General features: G+C 43.9%; 1 protein-coding gene across 1 annotated transcript in view; it reads left to right on the forward strand.

The window, feature by feature from the left end:
• Positions 1–26,638, forward strand: part of TBX21 (T-box transcription factor 21) — a 63,451-nt gene that overhangs the window by 17,409 nt on the left and 19,404 nt on the right. Inside the window, exons 2-3 of the mRNA XM_089674318.1 lie at positions 8,032–8,186; positions 9,452–9,573. Coding sequence (XP_089530444.1) covers positions 8,032–8,186; positions 9,452–9,573 — 277 coding nt within the window. The remainder of the gene's footprint in view (positions 1–8,031; positions 8,187–9,451; positions 9,574–26,638) is intronic.

Consider the following 26,638-nt stretch of genomic DNA (forward strand, 5'->3'; position numbering starts at 1 on the left):
GGAAACACACAGATGTGAATGGAGCCTCTTTGTTCTGTGTAAATGTTCCAAAATTAGTAAGATTCAGGCCCCATTCACACTGAGAGTATAGGGAGCGCATGTTTTTTGGCTAATTTTCCAGTGACGCACACAGGACTTCAATATATTGATTTCAATAGACTGCACTACACGTTGCAAAGTAGCTCATGGGGCATTTTGGCGTGATGCGTGTTGCACATTTTTTACTGTGCATTTTGCTGCATTTGTCACCCATTTTTTTCATGTGGCAAAATGTGAGCTTGTTTCTGTGTTTGGTGTGCCTTTAACAATTAGTGACAGTGAAAGTGCAAATAGGTAATTTTAGGTATATAAATGGGGCCATACACTATACAATCTGATTGTACAATCTCTGTACAATCTCCTTTAGATTTACCAAAAATATATAATAGGAGGACACAGCATCTATTCAATCACTCTGTATCCAATCAAGCAGGCCCTTGCATTACATCAGGTGTATCCCGTGGGCTGCATGTGGCCTGAGCCTGTCTGAAGGAACGCTGGGGTAGCCAGGCAAATGCATGTGGGTAGAGATCCCGGGGATGCTGTGAAAAAATAGTTGATGGGTGAAGGGTGTGTACTAGTGAGGTCAGTGCAGGATGTGTGTGCTATTGAGATCAGCTGGTAATCTGCATCTGGGGTTCTACTGGCTCCTCTATCTACATTTCAGGAATTTAAAAGCTTTCTAAGAAATTTACTAAGGGCTAAGGTGATCAAGAGAGCTTGAAAATTTTTGCAACTGAGGTACATTAATGGTACATAAAAAAGGTGAACTTAGCCTTTAAATGATTCAGATCACCAAACAAATTTTAATATTACACAAAGATAACCCAAGTAAATACAAAATGCAGTTGTTAAATGAAGATTGAATTTATTAAGGGAAAAAAACTGTCCAAACCCTCTTGGCCCTGTGTAAAAAAGTTATTGCCCCCTAAACCTGATAACTGGTTGTGCTACCCTTGGCACCAACAACTGCAAGCAAGTATTTGTGATAACTGGCAATGAGTCTTTCACATCGCTCTGAAGGAATTTTGGCCCGCTCTTCTATGCAGAATTGTTTTTATTCAGCCACATTGGAGGGTTTTCTATCATGAAAGGCCTGTTGAAGGTCATGCCACAGCATCTCAATGAGATTTAGGTCCAGACCTTGACTAGGCCACTCCAAAACCTTAATTTAGCTTTTTATGCCATTCAGAGGTGGACTTGCTGGCGTGTTTTAGGTCATTATGCTACTTCATTGTGTGCTTGAGCTTGAGGTCACGAACTGATGGCCGGATGTTCTTCTTCAGATTTTTCTGGTAGAGAGCAGAATTTATGGTTCCATCAATTATGGCGAGTTGTCCAGGTCCTGAAGCTGCAAAGCAGCGCCAGACCATAATACTACCACCACCATGTTTCACTTTTGGTATGATGTTCTCTTTATGAAATGCTGTGTTAGTTTTATGCCAGATGTAACGGGCCCGTTACACACACCTTTCAAAAAGTCCACAGAGTATTGGCGATAATCAAGATTTGTTTTGCAAATATGAGATAAGCCTTTGTGTTCTTTTTGGTCAACAGTGGCTTTCTCCTTGGAGCTCTCCCATGGATGTCATTTTTGCCCAGTCTCTTTTTTTATTGTTGAGTCTTGAACACTGACTTTAAATGAGGCAAGTGAGGCTTTCAGTTCTTTAGATGTTGTTCTGGGTTCTTTTATGACCTCCTGGATGAGTTGTCATTATGATCTTGGAGTAATTTTGGTAGGCCAGCCACTTCTGGAAAGGTTTACTACTGTTCTAATTCTTTTCCGTTTGTGGATAATGGCTCTCACCATGATTCACTGGAGTCCCTAAGCCTTAGAAATGGCTTTGTAACTCTTTCTAGATTGATACATGTCAATTACTTTGTATCTCATCTGTTCTTGAATTACTTTAGATCACGACATAATGTGTTGCTTTTTTAGATCTTTTAGCATGCTTCACTTTGTCAGATGACTTCTACTCAAGTGATTTCTTGATTCAACAGGTTTGGCTGTAATGATGCTTGGGTGTGGCAAGTGAAATTTAACTCAGCTTTCAAAAAAATGGGGGGGGGGGCAATTACGTTTTCACACAGGGCCAGGTAGGTTTAGAAAGATTTTTTCCCTTAATAAATGAGATCCTCATTTAAAAACTGCATTTTGTACTTATTCGGGTTATCTTCATGTAATATTAAAATATTTGTGATGATCTGAAACATTTAAGTGTGACAAATATACAAAAAAATCAGGAAGGCAGCAAATACTTTTTCACAGAACTGTATTTACAAAAAAAGTGTCAAATTATTTTTTCATAATTAAATTGTGCCTTGAATTCTTCTCGGCTTGTAAAATGAATAGTAACTCTGAGGGGTCACATTCTTGTTTTTATGAGAAATCATTAGTCAGGCTACCATGATCCTTTGCATAACTTGGCCTTTATGCTTCCTGGTGGATTAAGTGATGATTTGTGATTACACCTGCCAGTAGAGTCTTCCGCTATGTAAAATAAGATCAGCTAGTAATTCCTTTCTCAAGGCAACGCTGCCTCGTAGTTGAAGGGAAAACTTTGATCATGATTCTGCAACATTAGAGCCTGACGGGTACAGTATTTCACATATCACAGGTTATTTAACCAAGAGAAAAACAATATATAATATACTGTATATATGTAGTATATTATGATTATTTTTTCACAGGCATCCTTTTCTTATAAAGATACAAAGGCAATGATAATCTTTGAAATGTTCTACTTCCTAGCAGGCAATGAGATTTCAGATTTCAATCAATTTAAAATTGCTGTATTAAATAAGCCAGGCTACTTAATATGTGTTGTTATTTATGATTCCAAAGTTAATCATCCCACTGTTCTTATGCTTGAAAATTTTTATTAGGTGACTTTTTTTATGGGCTGGGGACATTAATAACCGAAGTTATCAAATTTCATTCATTTAAGCCAACAAGTAATTTGCCTTTCCTCTTTTCTCATATACTACATACCAAAATAAATATTCATTATTTTCTTACTAGAAGGCTTCTAATAATAACCCATATGGCATGACATGAAACAACAAATAATATATTTTATTGTGTCGTATAACATTTTATACTTGCTGCTTAGTTATCAAGTAACATCATAGAATAATACTGGGTTGATTTTACAACTATCACTACTGGTATATGATTCACAGAATCTACTTATTCTAAAAATAAAATAAAGCTTTGATAAAAGCCAGAATACTTAAAGCCTAAGTTTACCTAAAACAAAAAAAAGAAAAACAAAAAAGAAAATCAACACAAGGGACATTATTTACCTTGGGGGAGTTGTGTCCCTTGTGCTGCTGTGTCCTCCTTTTACCAAAACCTAACTGCTTCCCTACCCCCATCGCTGTAATCTTCCAGTGCAGCAGGGGTTATGCCTTCCCTTTGCAAGAAGCTGTTCCATTCATAGAAGGCATTACAGCTCCTATGAATGAAACACGATCTATGAATGGAGTGGGTGGACTTATCAATTATCTGCCTGTTGTCCATTCATAGATTGTGTTTCATTCATGGAGCTTGAGATGAAGTAGTTCTTGCAGAGCCCATACAATGGCCAGGTACTGGCGTGTGCCACCTCCCAGTCCCTCTGCTTTCTGTTAAGAAATGTGATAAGTTGCTCCTCTCCAGCCTTGTTTACCTGGCTGAGAATGGCCCAAATCCATATGTAGAATCTTCTAGGTCACAGGTGAAGGTGTCTTCTAGCTTTTCGAAGTCTGGCAGGTCGGGGTCCAAGTCACCAACTTGGGCATGGTCTTCTTGGTGAGGTCCTTCAGAGGATTTGCTATTGTGCTAAAAATTAGGAACCAAGTTAGCAGTGCTCAAGAAAGCCAGGACTCTCAGACTACTCTGAGAAATGGGCCAGTCCCTAATGGTTTCTACGGTAGTCGGTTCTAGATACAGGCTTATTCCTCCACTTGGTGTCCTAAGTAATGCATTTCTGCCATTCCTATCTGGCACTTATCTGGTTGGATGGTGAGCTTGGCATTTCCAATTTCATCTACGATACTGCTCACAAATAGGAAGTGATCACTAAAGATGGGAATATCATTGAGATGGTTGCAGGGAAAGTCCTAACAGTCATGTAACAGCTGATGGACGGTTTGCTAAAAGGAGACAGGTACATTTTTCATTCCAAAAGGCATGCTGAGGAAATTACTTATCATCTGAAGGGGTGCATGAAGGATAAGTATTCCCCATTCTCTGCTGTTTTTAGACCTTACATAGGTCTAAAGTAGTGATATAACAAGCCCCAGCCAGATGGTTTATCAGGTCATCGACAGGTATGAACTGATTGTTTGGTCCACATGTAAGTTCGGACCAAACGCTTACTGTTCTGGTGTTTGTTTAGGACATTTGGCATGGATGAACATGGCAGCATCTAGTTGACAATGGTTGCTAAGGAAGCCACAACCTTACCTTACCCTTACGGATGTCATCCAGGTTATTCACTGACATGTCTGGGAATCCCCGGCCACAAAAGCAAATGGGCAGGTACCAGAGGAGTTATATTATTATTATATATATATATATATATATATATATGCGTACCTCGTTTTACAAACGCCTTGGGTAATTTTCGATTTACAAATTAAAATCCATTGAAAATAAATTTTTTCGCAATACGAGCAGATTAATTGGTTTTCAATGCATTTACAGAATTTTTTCATCATGTCCCTGTACAGTACTATGCCTTTAAAGTGCACTTTATAAAGAGTTTTGAACAGATAAGATTGATAAGATCAACTTCCTTGATTGGTGGTCAGTGATATGCTCCCTTATATTGGTGGTCAGTGGAGAAGGGCCCTCTTAGATTGGTAATTTTTGGGAAGAATATCCACCTTCAGATAGTGGAAAGAATTTTAGTGTCAGTGGTTATCTATTGGAAAATACAAACTGCTCATTGCTCAGAGAACCTCTAGAGCAGTGATCTCCAAACTGCAGCCCGGGGGCCGGATACAGCCCTTTGCTTGCTTTTATCCAGCCCTTGTGCCACTTTTTGCCCCACTGTCAGCAACAATGGAGCATAGTTCCTGTCCTTGACACCTACAGTGGGGCATTATTTCTCTCACTGGCACCAAGGATGGGGCATTATTCCTCTCATTGACATCAAGGATGGGGCACTATTCCTCCCCCTAATACCAAAAAGAGAACACTCCCGCTGACACCAAGACATTTTCTGCTCCCACTGGCCACAGTCCGGCCCTCCTAAAGTTTAAAGACAGTAAACTGGCCCTTTGTTTAGAAAGTTTGGAGACCCCTGCCCTAGAGGAACCTTAGGGTTCCATGGCTGGGAAAGGCTGTGCTATGGGATGATGTTGGCCTAGAATTGACTAATCAGTCAGATCAACAATTCTTGTAATACTAAAGGCAATAACTTTTTTTAAATTCATTTGAAAGATCATGTTGTTTCAGAAAGATCATGTAATAGAAATAATGTCTTAATCCTCAATGGTTTACTGGGTTACAGTAGGCTCAGTACTATGCAAAGTAAAAGTTTTTTCCTGTACATATTTTTCTGCTTTCATCTGGGTATAGTATGCTGTACATAAAGATTTTCTATGTAATTATTTTTTCTGTTGGTTGAACTAGATGGACTTGTGTCTTTTTTCAACCTAAATAATTCTGTATACTTATCCAGGTTTCAGTTGTCTATTTTTTTACACACTTTTTCTTTAAGGGGGGAGGGGGTTCTGGATCAGGTAAAAAAAAAAGGCGTAAAAAACAAAAAATAATGCTAATTCATAATAATAAACATCAATCAATCCATAAAGAAAAAAGATTTTTCTCCAAATAAAACGTTCATATCAAAAGCCCACGTAGGAGAGTGCTATGTCATTCAGAATTTTAGAAGCTGTGGGTGGGTGGATTATTAGGTTTCACATCTTGTTGGCTGAAACAGCTTTCACAGAAAAAGAAATGAGGAATGTGTTGCTGGGTTCACCTCACTGCCCCAACTGACAGCTCCAGCTCACAGCTGTCATCTCAGGTGTTCCCGTACTTATTTACAGGTACCAATTTTTGCAGACAGAGCAGAAGATCTTTCAGAATGACCAGACAGATCCTGCTCTCTTTGAGATAAAGATATTAATTACAAAGTAAATCTCATGGATATTCTTTGCTACTTTAGAACAAAGAGTGCATAGCTGTTTTTTTTTACTAGTTAGTGCAACCTAGGTTGCCACTCCATCACTATCCTGCAAGATTAATTTTATTACGCTGCCCCCCCAAGGGATGTCTTAATGCATGGGTACTGCCCAGGGGTTCCCAGTGAATGGGGACCCATGATAATCTTGCAGTACATGATGTGTAGAGTAACATAATAAAGTGCAAACAAAGTCCAGAACATCTTAACCATGACTAACTGTCTGTTCAGTGACGTTTTTATATGATTAAAAAAAAAATCTGAAGAATATATTTAAAAAAATATATATATTTTAAAAAATTATATATTTTTTAAATATATTCTTCAGATTTTTTTTTACAAAAAAAAGTAATTTCAACATATAGTTTTACATATAATTGTAAACGCATTCCAAAAATGTAGATTTGTACTTTTAAAGACATACAGTATACCGTATTTGCCGGCGTATAAGACGGCTGGGCGTATAAGACGACCCCCTACTTTTCCTGTTAAAATATAGGGTTTGAGCTATACTCGCCGTATAAGACTACCCCTCTTCCAACGCGCCCCATCATTGGTGTCAGTGGGGAGGAGGAATAGTGCCCCATCATTGGTGTCAGTGGGGAGGAGGAATAGTGCCCCATCGTTGGTGTCAGTGGGGAGGAGGAATAGTGCCCCATCGTTGGTGTCAGTGGGGAGGAGGAATAGTGCCCCATCATTGGTGTCAGTGGGGGAGGAATAGTGCCCCATCATTGGTGTCAGTGGGGGAGGAATAGTGCCCCATCATTGGTATCAGTGGGGAGAAAAGTGCCCCATCATTGGTGTCAGTGGGGGAGGAATAGTGCCCCATCGTTGGTGTCAGTGGGGAGGAGGAATAGTGCCCCATCGTTGGTGTCAGTGGGGGAGGAACAGTACCTCATCGTTGGTCTCAGTATGGAGGAGGAATAGTGCCCCATCGTTAGTGTCAGTGGGGGAGAGGAGCGGCTGCTCCTTCTTTCAGTTCGGCCGCTTGATTTTCGCGGGGCCGTTCGGCTCCGCCTCCTCGCCGGTGATTGGTCGCCTGTGTGCCTTTCCAGTGCTGGCGCCCAATCACCGGTGAGGAGGCGGAGCCGAGCGGGCGGCGGGACCATCGAGTGGCTGAACTGAAAGAAAGAGCAGCCGCGCTTCCTGGACCGGATCGTCGTGGGACCGGGTCCGGAGCCAGGTAAGGTACAGCAGCCCCTCTGCCCACCCCTGTACTTGGTGTCCGTTGGAGGAGGAGGGGAGGCGGCGCCGCCCCTCGAAAAAGTGCCGCCCTGACACCGGCTCGCCGTATACCGGCGTATAAGACGACCCCCGACTTTTCAAAAGATTTTCACGGGTTGAAAAGTCGTCTTATACGCCGGCAAATACGGTATTTGAAATGTATTTTTAAAAATATTTTTCATATATTTTGTAATATAAACGCATTTCAACATACAGTATATGTATATATATATATATATATATATATATATATAAATATATTGAATATGGCCAAAATTGTAGCATTTCAAATATATGTCAATATATTTGGGAAGAATATTTTACAATATTTTTAAAATATATTTTTCTTCCAGATGGGCCACAACTAGATGCCCAATTATTCACTCATCAGGCTGATTATTGGCAATTTGGCACCATTCACAGATATCAGTTCACTCCATGAAGTGTACGCTTCCATGCCTTTTCAAAAATAACACTTTATATGCATGCTATTACTATAAGCCAAAAAGTTGTCTGACACCACTTTACATATTTGTGATTATTGATCATGTCTGCTGGCATTTGTAACATAGGCGTGTATTCTCTCTTACAGGCGCATGTTCCCATTCCTTTGTTACCGCGTGGTGGGTCTGGATCCTCTTGCTCAGTATACGTTACAAGTGGAAGTGGTTCTGGCAGATCAAAATCACTGGCGATTCCAAGGAGGAAAATGGATCCAATGCGGCAAAGCTGAGGGTAACATGCCAGGTGAGAAATAAAATACAACTTTGAAGGCCACTTGTCATAGGAAAGTATAGAGGTTAACTTCCCTCTGAAAATGCTATTTGCCTGGCTGCCATACTGAATCAGTGGCCTTCTAAAACACACAGATTAAAGGCTATTTCTCAGGTCTAGAAGGAAGGGGGCGGGGATCTGACGTCACATATTGCACATCATAGAACAGGGAGCTAAGTGTAATCTGAGAACTGAGTGGAAGGAGTGGACACACCCGTTTACACAGTTTCATAGAGACACATGCACAGTTGAGCTGTAAATCAACTTCTGTGTGCTGGAATGGACTACCCCGCCCCCATGTGAATGAGTCTGGGGTACATAGTACCCCTACTCATTCACCAAAAAAGTGTCAAATGAAAAAAAACAGCTTTTGACAAGTCCTTTATTTAAAAAACCCCAAAAAATAAATGTCGCTCCAAGGTAGATACAATGTATGAATGCTGGCCAATGTATGAATGCTGGCCGCTCACCCACACAATAGAGATATCAACAGGTGACTCTGCCATATATTAACTTGTCATTGAGCGAGTGTCTCTCCATAGGACATTTCACTTGCCAAATGACAGGGGATGGGGGTCACCCGATGATGTCACCGGCTTACCCCTGCCCCCGTGTTTACCTTTCATTTGGCAAATGACATGTCCTGCAGAGAGACACTCGTTGAATGACAAGTAGACATGGGGGCGGGGTCACCAAGTGACTCTGCCCCCATGTTTACCTGTCATTCAGCGTGTGTCACTAGATGGGACACGTCATGCTCGGCAGGCAACATGCTCGGCAGGCAACGGGGTTTTTCTTCTTTTTTTTCCGTCGGCATTCATGATTGATGTTGGATTTACTTGGGGGGGGGGGAGAGAGAGACATATTTATTTATTTAATAAAGGACTTGTCAAAAATTGTGTGCTTTTTTCTTTTTACTTTGGACACTTTTCATGAATCAGTAAGGATACTATAAACCCCATACTCATTTACATGGGGGGGTGGGGCATGATCTGGCTGCCCCCTTGTTAAACGGGGCTTCCAGATTCCAATAAGCTCCCTGCTTGCATACCCCCACAATCAGCGCCCAGGGTTGTGGGGAAGATGCCCTTGTCCCCATCAGATGTTAAAAAAAATCTGAAGAATATGTTTTAAAAAATATATTTTTAAAAATATCTATTTTTAAAATATATTCTTCAGATTTCAGATGTTAGATGTGGGATGTTAGATCTAATAAAGTTTTCTTTTTTTTTTTCTAGGGAACCGAATTTATCAACATCCTGATTCTCCTAACACAGGTGCCCATTGGATGCGGCAAGAGGTGGCATTCAGCAAACTCAAATTGACCAACAACAAAGGAGCCTCCAGCAATATGACGCAGGTATGCATGTATCTGTCATGTGACAGGCATATGAGTAATAAAAACACACGTCATGAAGCACAGGTTCTTCCTGTGTATCGCAAGGAAAATATATACCATGTAAAATGTGACATTTGAAATAGAGGTGGAATGTCTTGGTCCCCCAGTGGCTTCTTATATTTATTGGTGGTAAAATCTTCCAGCCAATCCTATCTGCATTTTTTCCTGTCCACCATTGGATTTTTGGACGTTCCCACCCACTTTGGGGTGTGCCCACTCTTCTTGTTACATTCCCAATAACATAGGATAGAACAAAGAGCATGTCATAGTATAATAATATAATATACCGTATATACTCGAGTATAAGCCGACCCGAATATAAGCCGAGGTACCTAATTTTACCACAAAAAACTGGGAAAAACTATTGACTCGAGTATAAGCCGGTGGTGTCAGTGGGGGGAGGAATAGTGCCCCATCGTTGGTGTCAGTGGGGGGAGGAATAGTGCCCCATCGTTGGTGTCAGTGGGGGGAGGAATAGTGCCCCATCGTTGGTGTCAGTGGGGGAGGAATAGTGCCCCATCGTTGGTGTCAGTGGGGGGAGGAATAGTGCTCCATCGTTGGTGTCAGTGGGGGGAGGAATAGTGCCCCATCGTTGGTGTCAGTGGGGGGAGGAATAGTGCCCCATCGTTGGTATTAGTGACACCAATGATTGGGCACTATTCCTCCTACTGACACCAACGATACTTACCTTGCTGACCCCTGCTCCAGCCTGGGCTCGCTCGCTCCCTCCCTCTCCCATGGTACACACTTACCGGTCAGATGTCTTCCTTCTCCGGCCGCTCTCCTCCTCTTCACTCGCTCGATCTTCGTGGTGCCGCTTGGCTCCTCCTCTCCAAGCTCCACCTCCTCGCCGGTGATTGGGCGCCTGTGTGCCTCTCCTGAGCTACAGTTCCGGCGGCCAATCACCGGCGAGGATTGATCCCGGGGGTGTGTCCAGATGACAGGGACGGCATGTCATCCCGCCCACACCTGGAGACGGATAGAGGAGCGGTGTCTCGGTTCCTAAGGCAATCGGAAATATGTGTTTTCCGATGGTCTTAGGTGACCCCTGTGAAAGTGTCGTTCAACCCCCAAAGGGGTCGCGACCCACAGGTTGAGAACCGCTGCTTTAGAAGCAGCGCCCCCTGCTAGACATCTGCAGACGTTGACTCGAGTATAAGCCGAGGGGGCCGTTTTTCAGCACAAAAAATGTGCTGAAAAACTCGGCTTATACTCGAGTATATACGGTAATACTTTTTTCTCTGTCAGCTCTGACAGTCCAAAAGGGTGTTTAATTAAACATCTGTAGAAAGACATCCATAGCGTTTCAGGGGCTTTATCAGGACTTGTTTTATTTATAATCTATAAAATGTGGCTGGATCTTTAAATGAGACTGGGCTTCATACTGTACAGACTGTCAGTAGCAGAAATTTGTTAGACAATATATAACATGTGTTACTTTTCAATGGAGTCCAGCCACATTTTGTAATTATACAATACACAAGCCCTGATGAAGTCCCCCTCATTAACTATTACGTTGTACAGTGACCTTTCTGAGTCTATTAAGGATAGTATTAGGGATAAACAAAAAAAAAAAAGTTTTGGCACCAATGACATACCACATTTTATACAATAAAACAAATACATTTTTATAAGACCAAAAAAAAACAAAATCACACTTATACAATAATATGAAGTGACCTGAAACCAATAAAAGCAAAGATTACCATTGGTCTAAGATATTTCATTCTGAACTCTGAAAATGGTGGTCAGGTGATCAGAATGAAATATTATAGTGCAGACCTCTGCAAATTTTTTTTCTTCTATTGGTGTAAATGTTTTTTTTGTATGGATTTCAGGTCACTACATCCTATTGTCTATCTGTGGTGGTTTTGTATTAATTAAAATGTATATATTTTATAGGTAAAAATGTGATATGTGATAGGCTCTATAACCATAATTACATAGTTGAAAATATTTAATAAGGGCATCAGTCCATCCAGGTCAACCTGTGTTACTGTGTGTGTATTTGTTTATGTCACTACCATTTCCCATATCCCTTGTATATTGCATTCTCTAAGATGCCCATCTAACAGGTTTTTGGAAAATACTGACACCACCTCCGACTTCCAACTGTGGAAGGGAGTTCCACTTCCTTAAATCTTTAGAATCACTTTTTAAGTTCATCTCTAATTTTATATACACTGCTCAAAAAAATTAAAGGAACACGTTGAAAACACATCAAATCTCAATAGGGAAAAATATCATGTTGGATATCTATACTGATATGGACTGAGTAATGTGTTAGGAAGGTAAGGATGCCCCATCGTTTGAAGGAAATGATAATTATCAATCTACAGAGGACTGAATTCATAGACACCCCGGAAATGATGCAGCAGGCTAGTCCATTTTGTTGAAATTTCATTGCAGCAACTCATAATGGTACTCAGTAGTATATATGGCCCCCACATGCTTGTATTCATGCCTGACAACGTCGGGGCATGCTCCTAATGAGACGGTGGATGGTGTCCTGGGGTATATCCTCCCAGATCTGGACCAGGGCATCACTGAGCTCCTGGACAGTCTGAGGTGCAACCTGGCAGTGTCGGATGGACCAAAACATGATATCCCAGACGTGATCTATTGGATTTAGGTCAGGCGAGTGTGGAGGCCTTTCAATGGTATCAATTCCTTAATCCTCTAGGAACTGCCTGCATACTCTTGCCACATGAGGCCGGGCATTGTCGTGCACCAGGAGGAACCCAGGACCCACTGCACCAGTGTAGGGTCTGACAATGGGACTATGGATTTTATCCCGATACCTAATGGCAGTCAGGGTGCCATTGTCTAGCCTGTAGAGGTCTGTGTGTCCTCCCATGGATATGGAAATTTAAAAATTGCTTTAGTCCATGGGGTATACAGGCATGGGAGCTCAAGTGGTAACTGTAATTTTACACCAATCAGCGATAACAATATGACCACTGCAGGTATAGTGAATAACATTGATTGTCTCATTACAATGGCACCTGAAAGTGGGTGGGATATATTAGGCAGCAAGTGAACATCTCCAAATTATCCCGAAAGTTGATGTGATGAAAGCAGAACAGGCAAGCGAAAGATTTCAGCGACTTAGACAAGGGCCAAATTGTAATGGTTCGGTGATGGGGTCAAAGCAACTCCAGGGATTTGAGAAGTAACCGGTCTGCAGTGGTAAGGACCTATCAAAATTGATTCAAGGAAGGAAAACTGGCAATAAGGTCATAAGCAGACAAAGCTCATTGATTCATGTGGGCAGCAAAGGTTGGACCGTGTAGTTAGATCCAATAGAACAGCTACTGTAGCTCAGAGTGCTGTAAAGGTTATTGCTGGTTGCATTATAAATGTGTCAGAACACACAATCCACAGTTTATTGCATATGGGGCTGCATAGATGCAGACTGGTCAGGGTATCCATACCTACCTGTGTCCACAGCCAAAAGTGCCTACAATGGGCATGTGAGCATCCAACCTGGACCACAGAGCAATAGAAGGTGTCTTCGAGGTGTTGATTGGCCTCCAGATTCTACAGATCTCAATCCAGTCGAACATGTGGGATGTGCATGTGTCAGATCCAGGGAGGCCCCACCTCACAATTTAGCGCCCTTCAAGATTTGACTTTGACTGCACTGCAAGGGCGTACTTACAGGGATCGCAGGAGTCGCAGAGGATGCAGTTGCGACCCAGCCCCATGCTCCAAGGGGCCCATGCAGCTCTCCTGTACACGTGGATAGGAGGGGTGGCAGGGGCAGTGGCATATAGAGGATCTGATGCCCTCCATTTTCCTCCTGCATCCGCTGAAAGCCTGCTTCTCCTCCTCTCACTCCTGCAGGTATTCAGTGGCTACAGGAGGAAAATGGATGGGATCAGTTCCTCTATATGCTGTCTCCTGGCCCCTCCTATCCAGGCCCTGCTGCCCGTGCCCCCTGTGTGCTCTCCTGGCCTCCCCTCATTCCCCCCCCCCCCCCCCGCAGTGCTAGAGTCCCCCTCTCCTCTTTAGCAGCTGCTGCGGGGGATTGTGTCTGGCTAAAGAGTAGGGAAAGGGTAGGTAAATATGTAATTTACCAGCCCCTTCCTTTTCTGAATGGGCAGAGTCGACTCACCAATTAATGATTCTGTCTATTCATAACTGAAGCATAGTAAACTATATTTATTATGCTTCTGTTTGTGAATGGATGGGAAGCTCTGTACAGAGCTATTCCTGTCTATTAATTCTGTGTTTCAGAGGCTGCAGAGGTGAAGATTGAAGGCTGCGTCTCAAAGGTGAAACATCAGAGGTCTGTTTAGACCCCTGATATCTCATCAAAGCCCCTAAACATTTTTTAAAAAGAAAAAAAATGAAATTGTAAAATAAATAAAATAGTAAAAAAAAACAAAATAAACAAAAAAAACTACTGACACCAGTGGCGGAAATACTTGGCATTCGCCTTGGCATTCCGCCACTGGGAGGAGGGGGCCCAAGATGGCAGGAAGGGGCCCCACTACAGAACATGTGAAACAGTCCGGCTGTGGGACTGTAATAAAGGTTCCTAAAATGGGAGTAAAGGGCCCCAGGATCAGTGGGAAAGACTCAGGGGGGCCCTTCATGGTTTCTTGCATTGGGGCCCTGACAGTCCTAGCTACACCTCTGCTGTGCTGTGTGCACTTACATATGTTTTATCCCTTTAAAAAAAAAAAAACAGCAAGTACAAAAATATCTGTTGATCTTGATGGAAAATTCACAGCATTTCAATCTTACTGTGCTGCAATGTTGTCAGCCCTGCTTGAGTTCTGTTCTGCTGGACTACAAATTTAGATTAGTCTTCTCTGTACTTCTCCACATGCATACATTGATTTATTTCTCAGCAAAATAATTCTGCTGTTCTTACTCCCAAAAGTCCACCCACACACTGTTCAAAAATTAATTAAAAATGTAAAAATGTTTTTGCACATTTGCCAGCCTACAATAAAAACAGAGCAGGTTTTTTTTTTAAACATAAAAGTAAATGGTTTAAATGTCCTAAATACAATATATACATATTATTTAGGCATGCATATAAGTCAAAGGGTTATTTTCAAGTTTGGTTTGGTTATCCAGGCATCAATGACCCCTGGTTATTAAAAAAAAAAGGTTAAAAGGAAATCGCATTTAAGGGTCTAGTAATGGTTTTGGAGGGCAATACACACTTTTTTTTTGATGAGGGCTTGCTAACTGGAATTTAAAGGGAAAATACATGCAAAAAAAAACAAGATCAAGTGGTCACTCTTAGTTCTGCAAATGCTGTTGAGTCACAGTCTCTGGTATCCATAGCCCTTTTCTCAGCTCTGAACCACTGGACCTCCGGTCAGCTTCAGCTGCTGTCCTCATTCACTCCAGAGGCTGTCTTTGAGCAAGCACTGCAAACTGATTATGTCTGGAGAAACTCTTACTGGGCCCATGAAATGCTGTACAGGGAGCATTTCTGGCCTAATTGTACAGATATAGCCAACTACTTTCGATCATGTGATAGCTACCAGCAGGTTGGCAAGGCAGGAGACTTTCATAGGACTCCACTTCAACCGTTCTTGTAATTGTTGAGCCTTTAAAGAGGGTAGTGGATCTCATTGGCCCACTAGCCATCTCCAGCAGTTCAGGTAAACAATACATCCTGTAAGTAATGGACTTTGCCTCCAGTTGCCCAGAGGTCATGGCACTATTCTCCCCGAAGGGTGGACAAGGTACTTGATGCCTTGCTGGGATCTTTAAGGGCATAGGGTTAGCTGCAGGACTCCTCACTGAGCAGGTTTTACCCAACCTCATGCATGTTTTTGCCAGGAAATACAGATGATGCGTATTGAGGCTAGCCCTTACCACCCACAAATAAGTGGCCTCTACAAGAATTTCAATGGGACTATGAAACTAATGCTGTGGAGGTTTGTGGGAAAGGACTGTGAATGATATTTGCTCACTTGCTGTTTGCCTACAGAAAGGCAACCCAGGAGTCTTCAGGCTTTTCACCATTTGAAATGCTATAGGGAAAGAGGACTCTTGGACTTAATCCAAGAGTTGGAAGGGCAAGATTGCTGTCCCTGAGGTCTCTGTGGTGTGTTATGCACTAATGTATTAATGTTCTGGGACTAAATGGAGACACTAGTTGGGATTGTATAGGAGAACATGATGCAGGCTTAGGTCAAGCAATAACACTGGTATAGTCAGGGCTGCTGTTAGACCTCATGTACACTGCTGCTCCTAAATGTGGAGTTTACTGTAGGATTTTTTTGCCAAAGACCCTGAACTCAACTCAATAAAAGCCTACGTGTTCATGCACACATAGGCTTTTATCAGAGTTTACCAGCAGCAGCGCTGAGGGGCAGTTAAACATCCCTTTCCTAAATACAGAAGAATTGCATTCAGGAGAGGAACGTTTTGGCCAAAACAATGCAAAACATGACAAAAACGTGTGTTAACGTTTGGACGTTTATTCATTTCAATGGCAAATGCTCTGGCCAATGAAATTAATAAACGCCCGAGTGCTATATGCAGCTAAATGTGGGTAAATGCGGTTAGGCGTGTTACCATGTTTACACACATTTTACCGCGTTTAGTGTTTTTCAGTGTCCAGGAGAGCTGGGCATCCAAGGGAGCTTCAGCGCACATGTAGCCTTAGAAACCACAGGCCCCAAACAGCCAACCTGAGAGATTCCCCCCCCAAAGAAAATCAGTTTACTATGCTTTAGTTATGAATGAACACAGTGAGTGATCGGTGTCCAGGAGAGCTGGGCGTCCAAGGGAGCTTCAGCGTACATGTAGCCTTGAAAACACAGGTCCCACACAGCAAACACGTATGGTGTACAAAAAGGGTGATAGGTGTGGTAGGGGGGCACTTACTGGAACCGTTCCTCTATATGGCTCTCTCTGCAGCAGCTGAAAGCCAGAGGGAGGGAGAGGAGAAGATGCCAGCTTTCAGCTGCTGCAGAGAGGGCAATGCAGGGGATTGGTTCCAGTAAGTACACCTTGCTGATCACCCAGCTGCCTGAACCCCCTGCTGGCCTGGGCCCCATACAGAAGGACTGGTGGTACCCCCTTATCCACAGCCCTGAGTGCAATGCCAGAAAGTAAACTTGCAACGTGGATCAGAAAATGTATGTTCTACTCCTGATGTGGCAGGACAAACTACAGGCAGCATTAGAAGGGCCATATCCCTTCACAAAATGCCTTGTAATGTAATGTATCTTGTAAGGTAAGTTTGAGAGAAGGATGTAGATGACAGAAAACATTCAATATGTACATCCTCAAAACACACCATGAAAGAAGAGCATACGTAATGCCAGTTTGCAGCCAACCTGAACAGGAAGAGGCAGGCCCACTGTTCAACTTGTTAGCTGAAATTCAAAAGTTAGAAGCAGACCTCAAGATCAATTCACACCTCTCATCCACACAGAAAACTCAGATATTGGAGGTGTTTGCGGCACACTGTGACCGTTCACAGGGAAACCTTCCATTTCACAAGGTAGACACAGGGGGAATCCTTCCATCAGTCTGCCTACTAAATCACACTGGAGGCGCAAGCAGATATGAAGAAGAAGACTAAGGAGATGCTGCTGTTAAGGGTCATTCAGAAGTCCCAAGGTGCATGGGCATTACCAATAATCATGGTCCCCAAAAAGGATTAGACGGTGAGGTTCTGCATAGATTACATATTAATAAATGACTACCTACTTCATGTCCAGGGTCGATGAGTTGTTGGTTAAACTGGTGGTGTCCTGCTCTCTAACAATCATGGACCTGAGCACCAAGTACTGGCTAATTCCCTTAGCACCTGAGGCTTGGGAGAATCAGCCTTTATCACCCTATTCAGATCATATGAGTTTATGGTAATGATGTTTGGGATATAGAACGTGCCAGCCACCTTTTAGAGGGCCATGAATCATCTGTTGTAAGCATTTGCAGTAACCTAACTAGAAGATTCTGAAGTGTTAAGCCCTATCTGGAAAGAACATCGTGTGCACCTGTCACAGACATCACATTGTGAGAAGACTTTCCTAGCCTTGGAAAAGACACTGGCCAGTGCTCCTATACCACAAGCTCCAGATTTCAAAACTTTTTTTATGCAAACCAATGATTCGGCCTATGGCCTAGGTGTGGTCCTGAAGCAGGTTGACCAGTTAGAGGAGGAACATCCATGGCCGGTACTACCACTAGGAGAACTAAGCAGCCGCCTACGGTGTACTGCCACCTAGCCATGGCCACTGGTTTCCCTACTCTCTGCCATCACAGGCCGGTCTTTCCATGGGTGCTGTGTCTGGCCACTGAATGCCTCACAACTGAGACAAGGGGAGAGCAGCCTGGAGCAGTGCTAGGAGGAAGGGTTGGAGGGGAGTTGTGCTAGGAGGGGGAATTGGGTGGGAATTTGTGCTAGGAGAGAGGATTGTGTGTGGATTTATGCTAGGAGAGAGGATTGGAGGGCATGTTAAGATGGGGGATAGGGGGGAAAAATTGTGCTAGGAGGGGGGAAAGGGAGGGGTTGTGTTAGGAGGGGAAAATGTGTGCTAGGAGGGGGGGATTTAGGTGGGAAGGAAAGATTTGTGCTGGGTAAGGTCATTTGGAGGGAGTTATGCTAGAAGGCTGGATTTTTGCTAGGAGGGGGGATTTAGGTGGGGAGGAAAGATTTGTGCTGGGTAAGGTCATTTGGAGGGAGTTGTGCTAGAAGGCTGGATTTGTGCTAGGAGGGGGGATTTAGGTGGGGAGGAAGATTTGTGCTGGGTAAGGTCATTTGGAGGGAGTTGTGCTAAGAGGCAGGATTGGGGGGATTTATATAAGAGAAGGGATTTAGGGGAGGTGAGTTGTGCTAGGGTTGAAAATTTGAGGGGAAAAACAATGTGTGCTAGAAGGGATAGTAGAACTACAGGTAAAGTTTTATTTTTTGGGGGAGGGGGGGGAATAATCTAGCACTGGCCCTGGAAACATCCATACTCCACCTGAGCAGGAAGCTAATACCCAGGGAGTTAAAATATGCCACCATTCAGAAGGAGTGCCTTGTGGGCACTACAGAACCTGCAACAGTTACTATATGGCCACAGCTTCACAGTGATCACCATCCACCCATTCGGTTAACCCTTTGAGGACCGTAAGATTTTGGAACGCCAACAGAATCAATTTTTTTGTTTTTAAAGTTCGTACACTTCAGTTGCTGTAACTAAGCCATTTCATGAAATAATTGGCAAAAAGATAGATCAATTTGTTGTTTGTTGATAAGAACTAAAATTTTGACTCAAACCAAAAAAAAAAAAGAGTTTTAAGTTCTTAATCAGATGATACACACAATTAAAAACATGGGACAAATACGTCCCTTGGTCCTCAAAGGGTTAAACCTTCTTGCTGGGGAGAACAGTAAGCTACTTTGTTGAAGTTTGATTCTCCAGCAATACAATTTTAACAGCACAAAAAGGGAATTACCCAAGGCAATAGGGATGGATTATCCCAGCAAGCAGAGACAACAAAAGTTACAATGCATGAAGTTAAAAAATCTCCAGCCGTTAGAACTACTTTAAAGTGATATATACATTATATTACCAGACGTATTGGGCCAGCCCTCCAAATCATTGGACGTAGGTGTTCCAATCACCTCCATGGCCACAGGTGTATAAAATCAAGCACCTAGGCATGCAGACTGCTTCTGCAAACATTTGTGAAAGAATGGGTCGCTCTCAGGAGCTCAGTGAATTCAAGCGTGGTACCGTGATAGGTTGTCACCTGTGCTATAAGTCCATCCGTGAAATTTCCTTGCTACTAAATATTCCACGGTCAACTGTTAGTGGTGTTATAACAAAGTGGAAGCAACTGGGAACAACAGAAACTCAGCCATGAAGTGGTAGGCCACATGAAATGACAGAATGGGGTCAGCGCAGAAGCGCAGAAGTCGCCAGCTGTCTGCAGAGTCAATAGCTAAAGGCCTCCAAACTTTGTGTGGCCTTCAGATTAGCACAACAACGGTGCATAGAGAGCTTCATGGAATGGGTTTCCATGGCCGAGCAGCTGCATCCAAGTGCAATGCAAAGTTTTGGATGTAGTGGTGTAGAAGCATGCCGCCACTGGACTCTAGAGCAGTGGAGATGTGTTCTCTGGAGTGACAAATCACACTTCTCTGTACTTGGCTGACTGCATTGTGCCAAGTGTAAAGTTTCATGAAGGGGGGATTATGGTGTGGGGTTGTTTTTCAAGGGTTGGGCTTGCCCCTTAGTTCCAGTGAAGGGAACTCTTAAGGTATCATCATACTAAGACATTTTGGACAATGTCATGCTCCCAACGTTGTGGGAACAGTTTGGGGATGGCCCATCAGTGCCTAACCTCACAAATGTGCTTCTGGAAGATTGGTCAAACATTCCCATAGACACACTCCTAAACCTCGTGGACAGCCTTCCCCGAAGAGTTGAAGCTGTTATAGCTGCAAAGGGTGGGCCAACTGAATATTGAGCCCTACGGACTAAGACTGGGATGCCATTAAAGTTCATGTGCGTGTAAAGACAGGCGTCCCAATACTTTTGGCAATATAGTGTACTGCACTGGAGTTTTGGTATTACATTCATGGCACGTGGAAGTATTGATTGAGTGTGTTTGGAGTCACAATGCACAAACTCTTCTTTTTGGGACTTTATTATGCATGATCATTTTCTGTGACATTTTTACCATTTATGAATTTGTTAAAAAAGGATTTGGTGTCAAATTTGCATATATTAATCACTTCACTACCAGGCACTTTCACCCCCTTCCTGCCCAGGCCAATTTTCAGCTTTCAACATGGTCACACTTTGAATGACAATTGTGCAGTCATGCAACGCTGTACCCATATGAACACGGTGTGCAGTCATGCAACACTGTACCCATATGTACCCATATTATTTTTTCAAACAAATAGAGATTACTGTTGTTGGTACCAACGGCGGACTGACAACTCATGGGGCAATAGGGGATCATGGGGCCCCTGTGTCCTTGCCCAAACTCAAAAAAGCCTATGAAAAAGGTACCAGTGGCATCTCATGGGGCCCCCTACTGACCCCGGGCCCTCGGGCAGTACCCGAGTTTCCAAATGGTCAGTCCACCCCTGGTTGGTACTTAATCACCAGTGGTGAAAATTTAATTGAATTAATCTTTCTTCATAAATTTAGGATGCTACATTTCTTTGGTAAAAATAACCCAAATCAGTGTTTATTATTTAGTTTGTAGGAAAGTTATAGAGTCTACAAACTATGGGATATAAATCTGAAAATCATCAATTCTGATGTATTGACGGCCTGATCTCATTTTGTGAGGCCCAAAAATGCCAGGACAGTACAAATACCCCCCAAATGACCCCTTTTTGGAAATCAGACAGTCCAAGGTATTTAGTAAGAGGCATGGCGAGTTTTTTGAAATTTTAATTTTTTTGTCACAATTTTAATAGTTTTTTCATTTTATTTTTCACATACGGTCACCAGTACAGTACAGTGTCATCATATAACTCGTGTGACAGTGATCAGGGACACTGGTGACAGTATGTAAAGAAAAAAAAATGTAACAATTTAAAAAAAAAATTTTTTTTCCTTCATATTAGATTTTTGTTTTTTTACTTTACTTTTTTTTTTAAACACTGTACTACAGTGGAGAGGTGATAGTGTGTATATATATATATATATATATATATATATATATAGTTTTTTTTTATTTTTTTAACACTATGATTGCTTATTACTAGTAATGGGCTGACCCCCCCTTCCCCTACCCATTATGAAGGCTTATATGCAAGTTATTGGCCATTAAAAGGAGTATGAGGACTCAGGTACTGCCCTGAGGGACATGGATCAGTGGAAAAAAAATACTATTTGTATAGGGGCAGTAATTCTTCATTGCTTAAAGTAAAAAAAAAAAGATAAATTCCTTTAAATATCATGCTGTGGGGGGGGGGGGTCCCCTTAAACTACCTGCAAAGTTGGACATCTGTACAATGTATAGAATCTGCTGCAGCAGGACTGACATTTTTTTTTAAATGACATGTTTATTAAAAAACAAAACAAAAAAACAGTAGGGGGTTCCCTTTAGGTCTGGTAGGAAGATTAGGAGGGACCCCACGGTAAAAATATGTTTTTAAAAAGTGAGGGGTTCCCCCTAAAAGCCTTTTAGGCCTGGTAGGACTTTTAAGGGGAACCCAATCCCCCAAAAATGGGGGGGAAGCATGGGGTTCCCCTAAATTCTCACCAGACCCTTGATCCAAGCACAGGGCTGGCAGGACAGGAAAGGGGGGGATGAACGAACGCCTCCCCCTCCTGATCCATACCAGGCCACATGCCTTTAACATGGGGTGGCAGGGGGGCTCCCCCCCAGAGCACCTTCTCCCCATGTTGATGGGGACAAGGGCCTCTTCCCTACAACCCTGGGCTGTGGGGTGACTTATCAGAATCTGAAAGCCCCCTTGTCAAGGTGTGAGGTCAGGTTCAGAGACCAGTAGCTGTAGCAGCAGACCAACCAACAAGATAGGTAAACAAGCAGGCCACCCTTGGAGATGACGCAGGCTCACCTAAGGTGCGGGGTCTAAGCACTAACTGATATTCACCAGAGCTCCTGATGGTGGAGATGGGTTTTGCTGCGTGTTAGTACCAGGTCGCAGTTCTCAGTCTCACAGCGACTTTGAAAAAATTCTTGAACTACTTTGATGCAACTTGAGTGCCAGAGAGTGTTAGTCCCCCGTCACACCTCTGCGTCTTGTCATGCGGTTTGATAGTTTCAAATCACATGACAAGTTGCACCCTATTGTCCACAATGAAAGCAGTCAAATGAAAGTAGTTCATGCACTACTTTTTACAAATTTAGGTGTGACTTGCAAAGACATCTCAAGCGAAGTCGCATGACTGAAGACTAAAGTCCCATCAAATTCACACTCAATGCTTTCCTATTGACAAAAAAATTCAAAACACATAAAAAACACTCCACTTGAATTTTTGGTGTGGTTCCATTGCAATCTGCTGTGGAAAAAAAAAAGTCCCTGACTGTTTCCAAAGAAGCAGCGGCCAAAAATGCACAGATGTGAACATTTCCCATAGGAAACCATGTTAAATGGACTGTAGTGCGTTTCTGCAAAACGCACTGAAAAAAATGCATAGGTGTGAGCCAGGCCTTAAGGAGAATTTGGTTTGCTTTTTCAGCTTTCTTTTTTCCTTTAAATTTTCAGGTATTATTTTATGGTGGTTTGGGGCAGGTTTGATTATAAGTACTACCTACCTTCTTGTTATCCACTTAGTCTATAGACCAACTGATATGATACATGCACACTGTCAACTCTTTGATCTCGAAGAAGTGGTGGTAGACTTCGAAACGCTTCTAGAAATTAATATCAGTTTGGATCTAGACTTACATTTTCAAAATTTTATGTATTTGCTATGTGTTTTATGTGTAACACTGTGCATTGTTACAGTGAATGCAGATTTGTATTTACCCACAAGATGGCAGTGTTTGGCACTTTTACACATCAGAGCCTTAGTACAGGTGTTCAGAGAATTCTGGGAATTGTAGGCTGAAAGCAGAACTTTATTCGCAGTTAAGCTGAAATTAAACTACAGAGCCCATGAGCAATCACTAAGGGGTGAGTGTGACAAACGCGGTGACCCAGTGGTGGAACTACCAGGGTCGCAAAGGTTGCACTTCTGGAGTAATGCCACTGTGGGGGGCCCCAAGAGCCCAGACTGTGGCTCCACAGCTGCTGGCTGCACTTGTGAGCAGAGAGAACTGACAGCTTGCCCCCTCCTCCTCTCACAGATGAGATCCTCCTCCTTCCACCCCTCTCCTACTGTGTGCTCCTATGGCCCCATCCACATTCAAATCTCAGCAGCACTGTGCTTCACAAAGGGGATGAGTGGGTGGGATTGGGAAAGCCCAGCAGCTAGCAGGTAGAGAAGAGGAAATGTGCACCCTGCCTGAACCTCCTTCCTGGGGTGAGGGATCTCACCATCCATGGTGTTTGTAATGTCCCCCCTCCCTTCTCTCTCCAGGCTCTGAATACACTAATGTAAGGGGAGCTCTGTGGACTGTAATGTAAAGGGGGACTCAGATGTAAGGGTGCTCTGTGGTCTCTGATGTAAGGGGGCTTTGATGAGCAGATACTCTCTTACATCAGAGTTCTCCTTAACACCAGAGGCCACAGCATTCCCCCTTCCATTAGAGCCCCCCTCAGGGTTCCCAGAGCACCCCTTACATCAGAGTTCCCCTTTTCATTACAGTCCACAGAGCTCCCCCTTTACAGTGTAGGTGGAAATTGTGCAGACTCTAATGTAACAGGGCTATGGGAACCCTGATTAAAGGGGAATGCTGGAAAATTATATAATTGGTGACCCCCTTATATCAGAGTTACCCTTTACACCTGAGTCTGCAGTGTTCCCCCTAACATCAGAGTTTGCAGTGTTCTTCCTCAAATCAGAGTCCTCAGAGTTCTCTCTTACATCAGAATTCCCCCTTACAGATGTTCAGATGTAAAGGGGAACTCTGCAGATTCATATTTAAAGGGGAGCTCTGTGAATTCAGATGAAAAGGGCAGCTATGTGAGTTCAGATGAAAAGGGGAGCTCTGCGGGTTCGAATGTAAAGGGGCACTCTGAGAATTCAGATGTAAAGGGGCACTAGGAGAATTAAGATGTAAAGGGGCACTCTGAGAATTCAGATGTAAAGGGGCACTTTGAGAATTCAGGTGTAAAGGGGAACGCTGCATGTTCAGATGTAAAGGGGAACTCTGCGAGTTTAGATGTAAAGAGAACTTTGTAAGTTCAGATGTAAAGGGGAGCTCTGTGGATTCAGATTTAAAGGGGAACTCTGTGGATTCAAATGAAAAGGGGAACTTAGTGGATAAAGATGAAAAGGGGAACTCTGTGGGTTCAGATGTAAATGGGGACTCTGTGGATTCAGATGTAAGGCTTAACGCTGCAAGTTCAGATGTGAAGGGAACCTCTGTGGATTCAGATGTAAAGGGGAACTCTGTGGATTCAGAAGTAGAGGGGAACTTTGATGTAAGGGGGACGATTGTCATTAAATCCATGATTGGAAGTATTATTTAATCACAAAATGTATGTGTAAGGGACCGCCTGGCGGTACCACTAGCACTCCACTGAATAGGCGTCCCCAGCGCACGGAATCTAAGTCCCAGGGTGCTTGTTCACCAGGGCCCCTGATGGTGGGGATGGACTTGGAGCCCCCCGAGACCAGGTCGTGGCTACTGGGTGCGTCCGGCAGTGGTAGTGGTATGCGCCAAGGGCTCCCATGGGGAAGAGTCTGATGTGAGGAGGTCAGAGGACCCCACTGCAAGGGATGGATGGATGAGCAAGGTCAGACGGGCCGGGTCGGTAACAGAGAGGACGGCAAGGTACAAGGCAGCGGGCATAGAATGGTCGGATCACACGCCAGGTCAGCAACAGCAGGTCAAATCCAATCAGGGGCATTCAGGAGAGAGGTCAGGCAAAGCAAGGGTCAGGATAGGAGAAAACAGCAAGGTCAGGTACAATCCGGGTCACAACTTACAAGGTACAGGTTCACAGGTTCACAGGTTCACAGGATGCAGGGAAGACCAGAAGGCACTGAATGACAGCTCAGGGCCATTTAAATATCCCGCCCTGCGCTGCCATTGGTGCCCAGCGGGCGGCCGCGGCTTCTACTGCGCATGCGCGAACTCGAACGCCGCGGCCGGCCCGGAACTAGTGCCCGTGTCCCTGCACAGGGCGGTGCACTGCGCCTGCGCCGGGACCATCGCGGCGGGGATCGGAGAGATCCCTGACATTGCCCCCCCCTACGGGCAACCTCCGGATGCCCACCCGATCTCTCCACCACGGGTGATCGCGAAAAAACCTCCGGACAAGTCTGGGTGCATGGACATTATGGGCTGGTTCCCAAGAATTGTCCTCAGGGCCATAGCCCTTCCATTTGATAAGGAATTCGGTCTGGCCTCCCCTCCTTCGACACTTCGGGATTGTTTCAACCTCAAATTCTTCTTCTCCCTCGACCGTTACGGCTTCCGGGGGTCTAGATTCCCGGTCAGGGAAGGCATCAGGGACTACTGGCTTCAGCAGGGACACATGGAAGACTGGGTGGATCTTGAGTGTGTCAGGAAGGACGAGTTCGTAGGCCACTTCGTTAACCATCCGTTTAATGCAGAAGGGGCCTATAAATTTGGGTCCCAATTTCTTTGACGGGCAAAGCATTTTTAAATTGTACGTCGCTAGCCAAACCTTCTCCCCAGGCCGCAACACCAGATCTCCTCTCCGTTTCCTATTGAATGCCTTCCTGTAGTCTTCCTGGGCCCGACTGATGGCCTCTTGAAGCTTCTTATTGTTCGCGGAGAAGAACGTCACCACATCTTGCGTTGCTGGTACTGGGCATTCCGAGACCAAATCCGGGAGGAAGACTGGGTGAAAGCCATAGTTGGCAAAGAACGGGGACTGTCCCATCGCTGAGTAGCGGGCGTTGTTGTACGCAAATTCCGCTAGGGGTAGAAGTGGCATCCAGTCATCTTGAGTAAATGAAGTGTAGCATCTTAGGTATTGCTCTAGGGTCTGATTGGTCCTTTCGGTTTGACCGTTAGTTTGAGGGTGGAACGCAGAGGAGAGAGACAATTTGATGTCCAGGGCTTTGCACAGTGCTCTCCAAAATCTGGACGTGAACTGGACCCCCCGGTCCGAGACAATGTCTTCGGGGACCCCATGCAGCCTTACTACCTCACGAATGAAGACTCGCGCAGTCTCGGCCGCCGAGGGGGTTTTCTTCAACGGGATGAAGTGGGCCATCTTGGACAAGCGGTCCACGACCACCAGGATTGCCGTGTGATCTAGTGATGGCGGAAGCTCGACTATAAAATCTAACGAGATCTTTTGCCAAGGCCGTTCAGGAATCGGTAAGGGTCGCAGCAGACCCCAAACCTTGTTTCTTGCTGGCTTGTTCTTCTGGCAGGTGATACAGGACCTTACATAGCCCTTACAATCTTTAGCCATGTCCGGCCACCAGAATGAGCGTCGGAGAAGTTCCAGGGTCTTTTCTGGGCCAAAGTG

This window comes from Staurois parvus, unplaced genomic scaffold (assembly GCF_062004578.1).
Source record: "Staurois parvus isolate SC_StPar_1 unplaced genomic scaffold, SC_StPar_1.0 ptg000151l, whole genome shotgun sequence".
NCBI lineage: Eukaryota > Metazoa > Chordata > Amphibia > Anura > Ranidae > Staurois > Staurois parvus.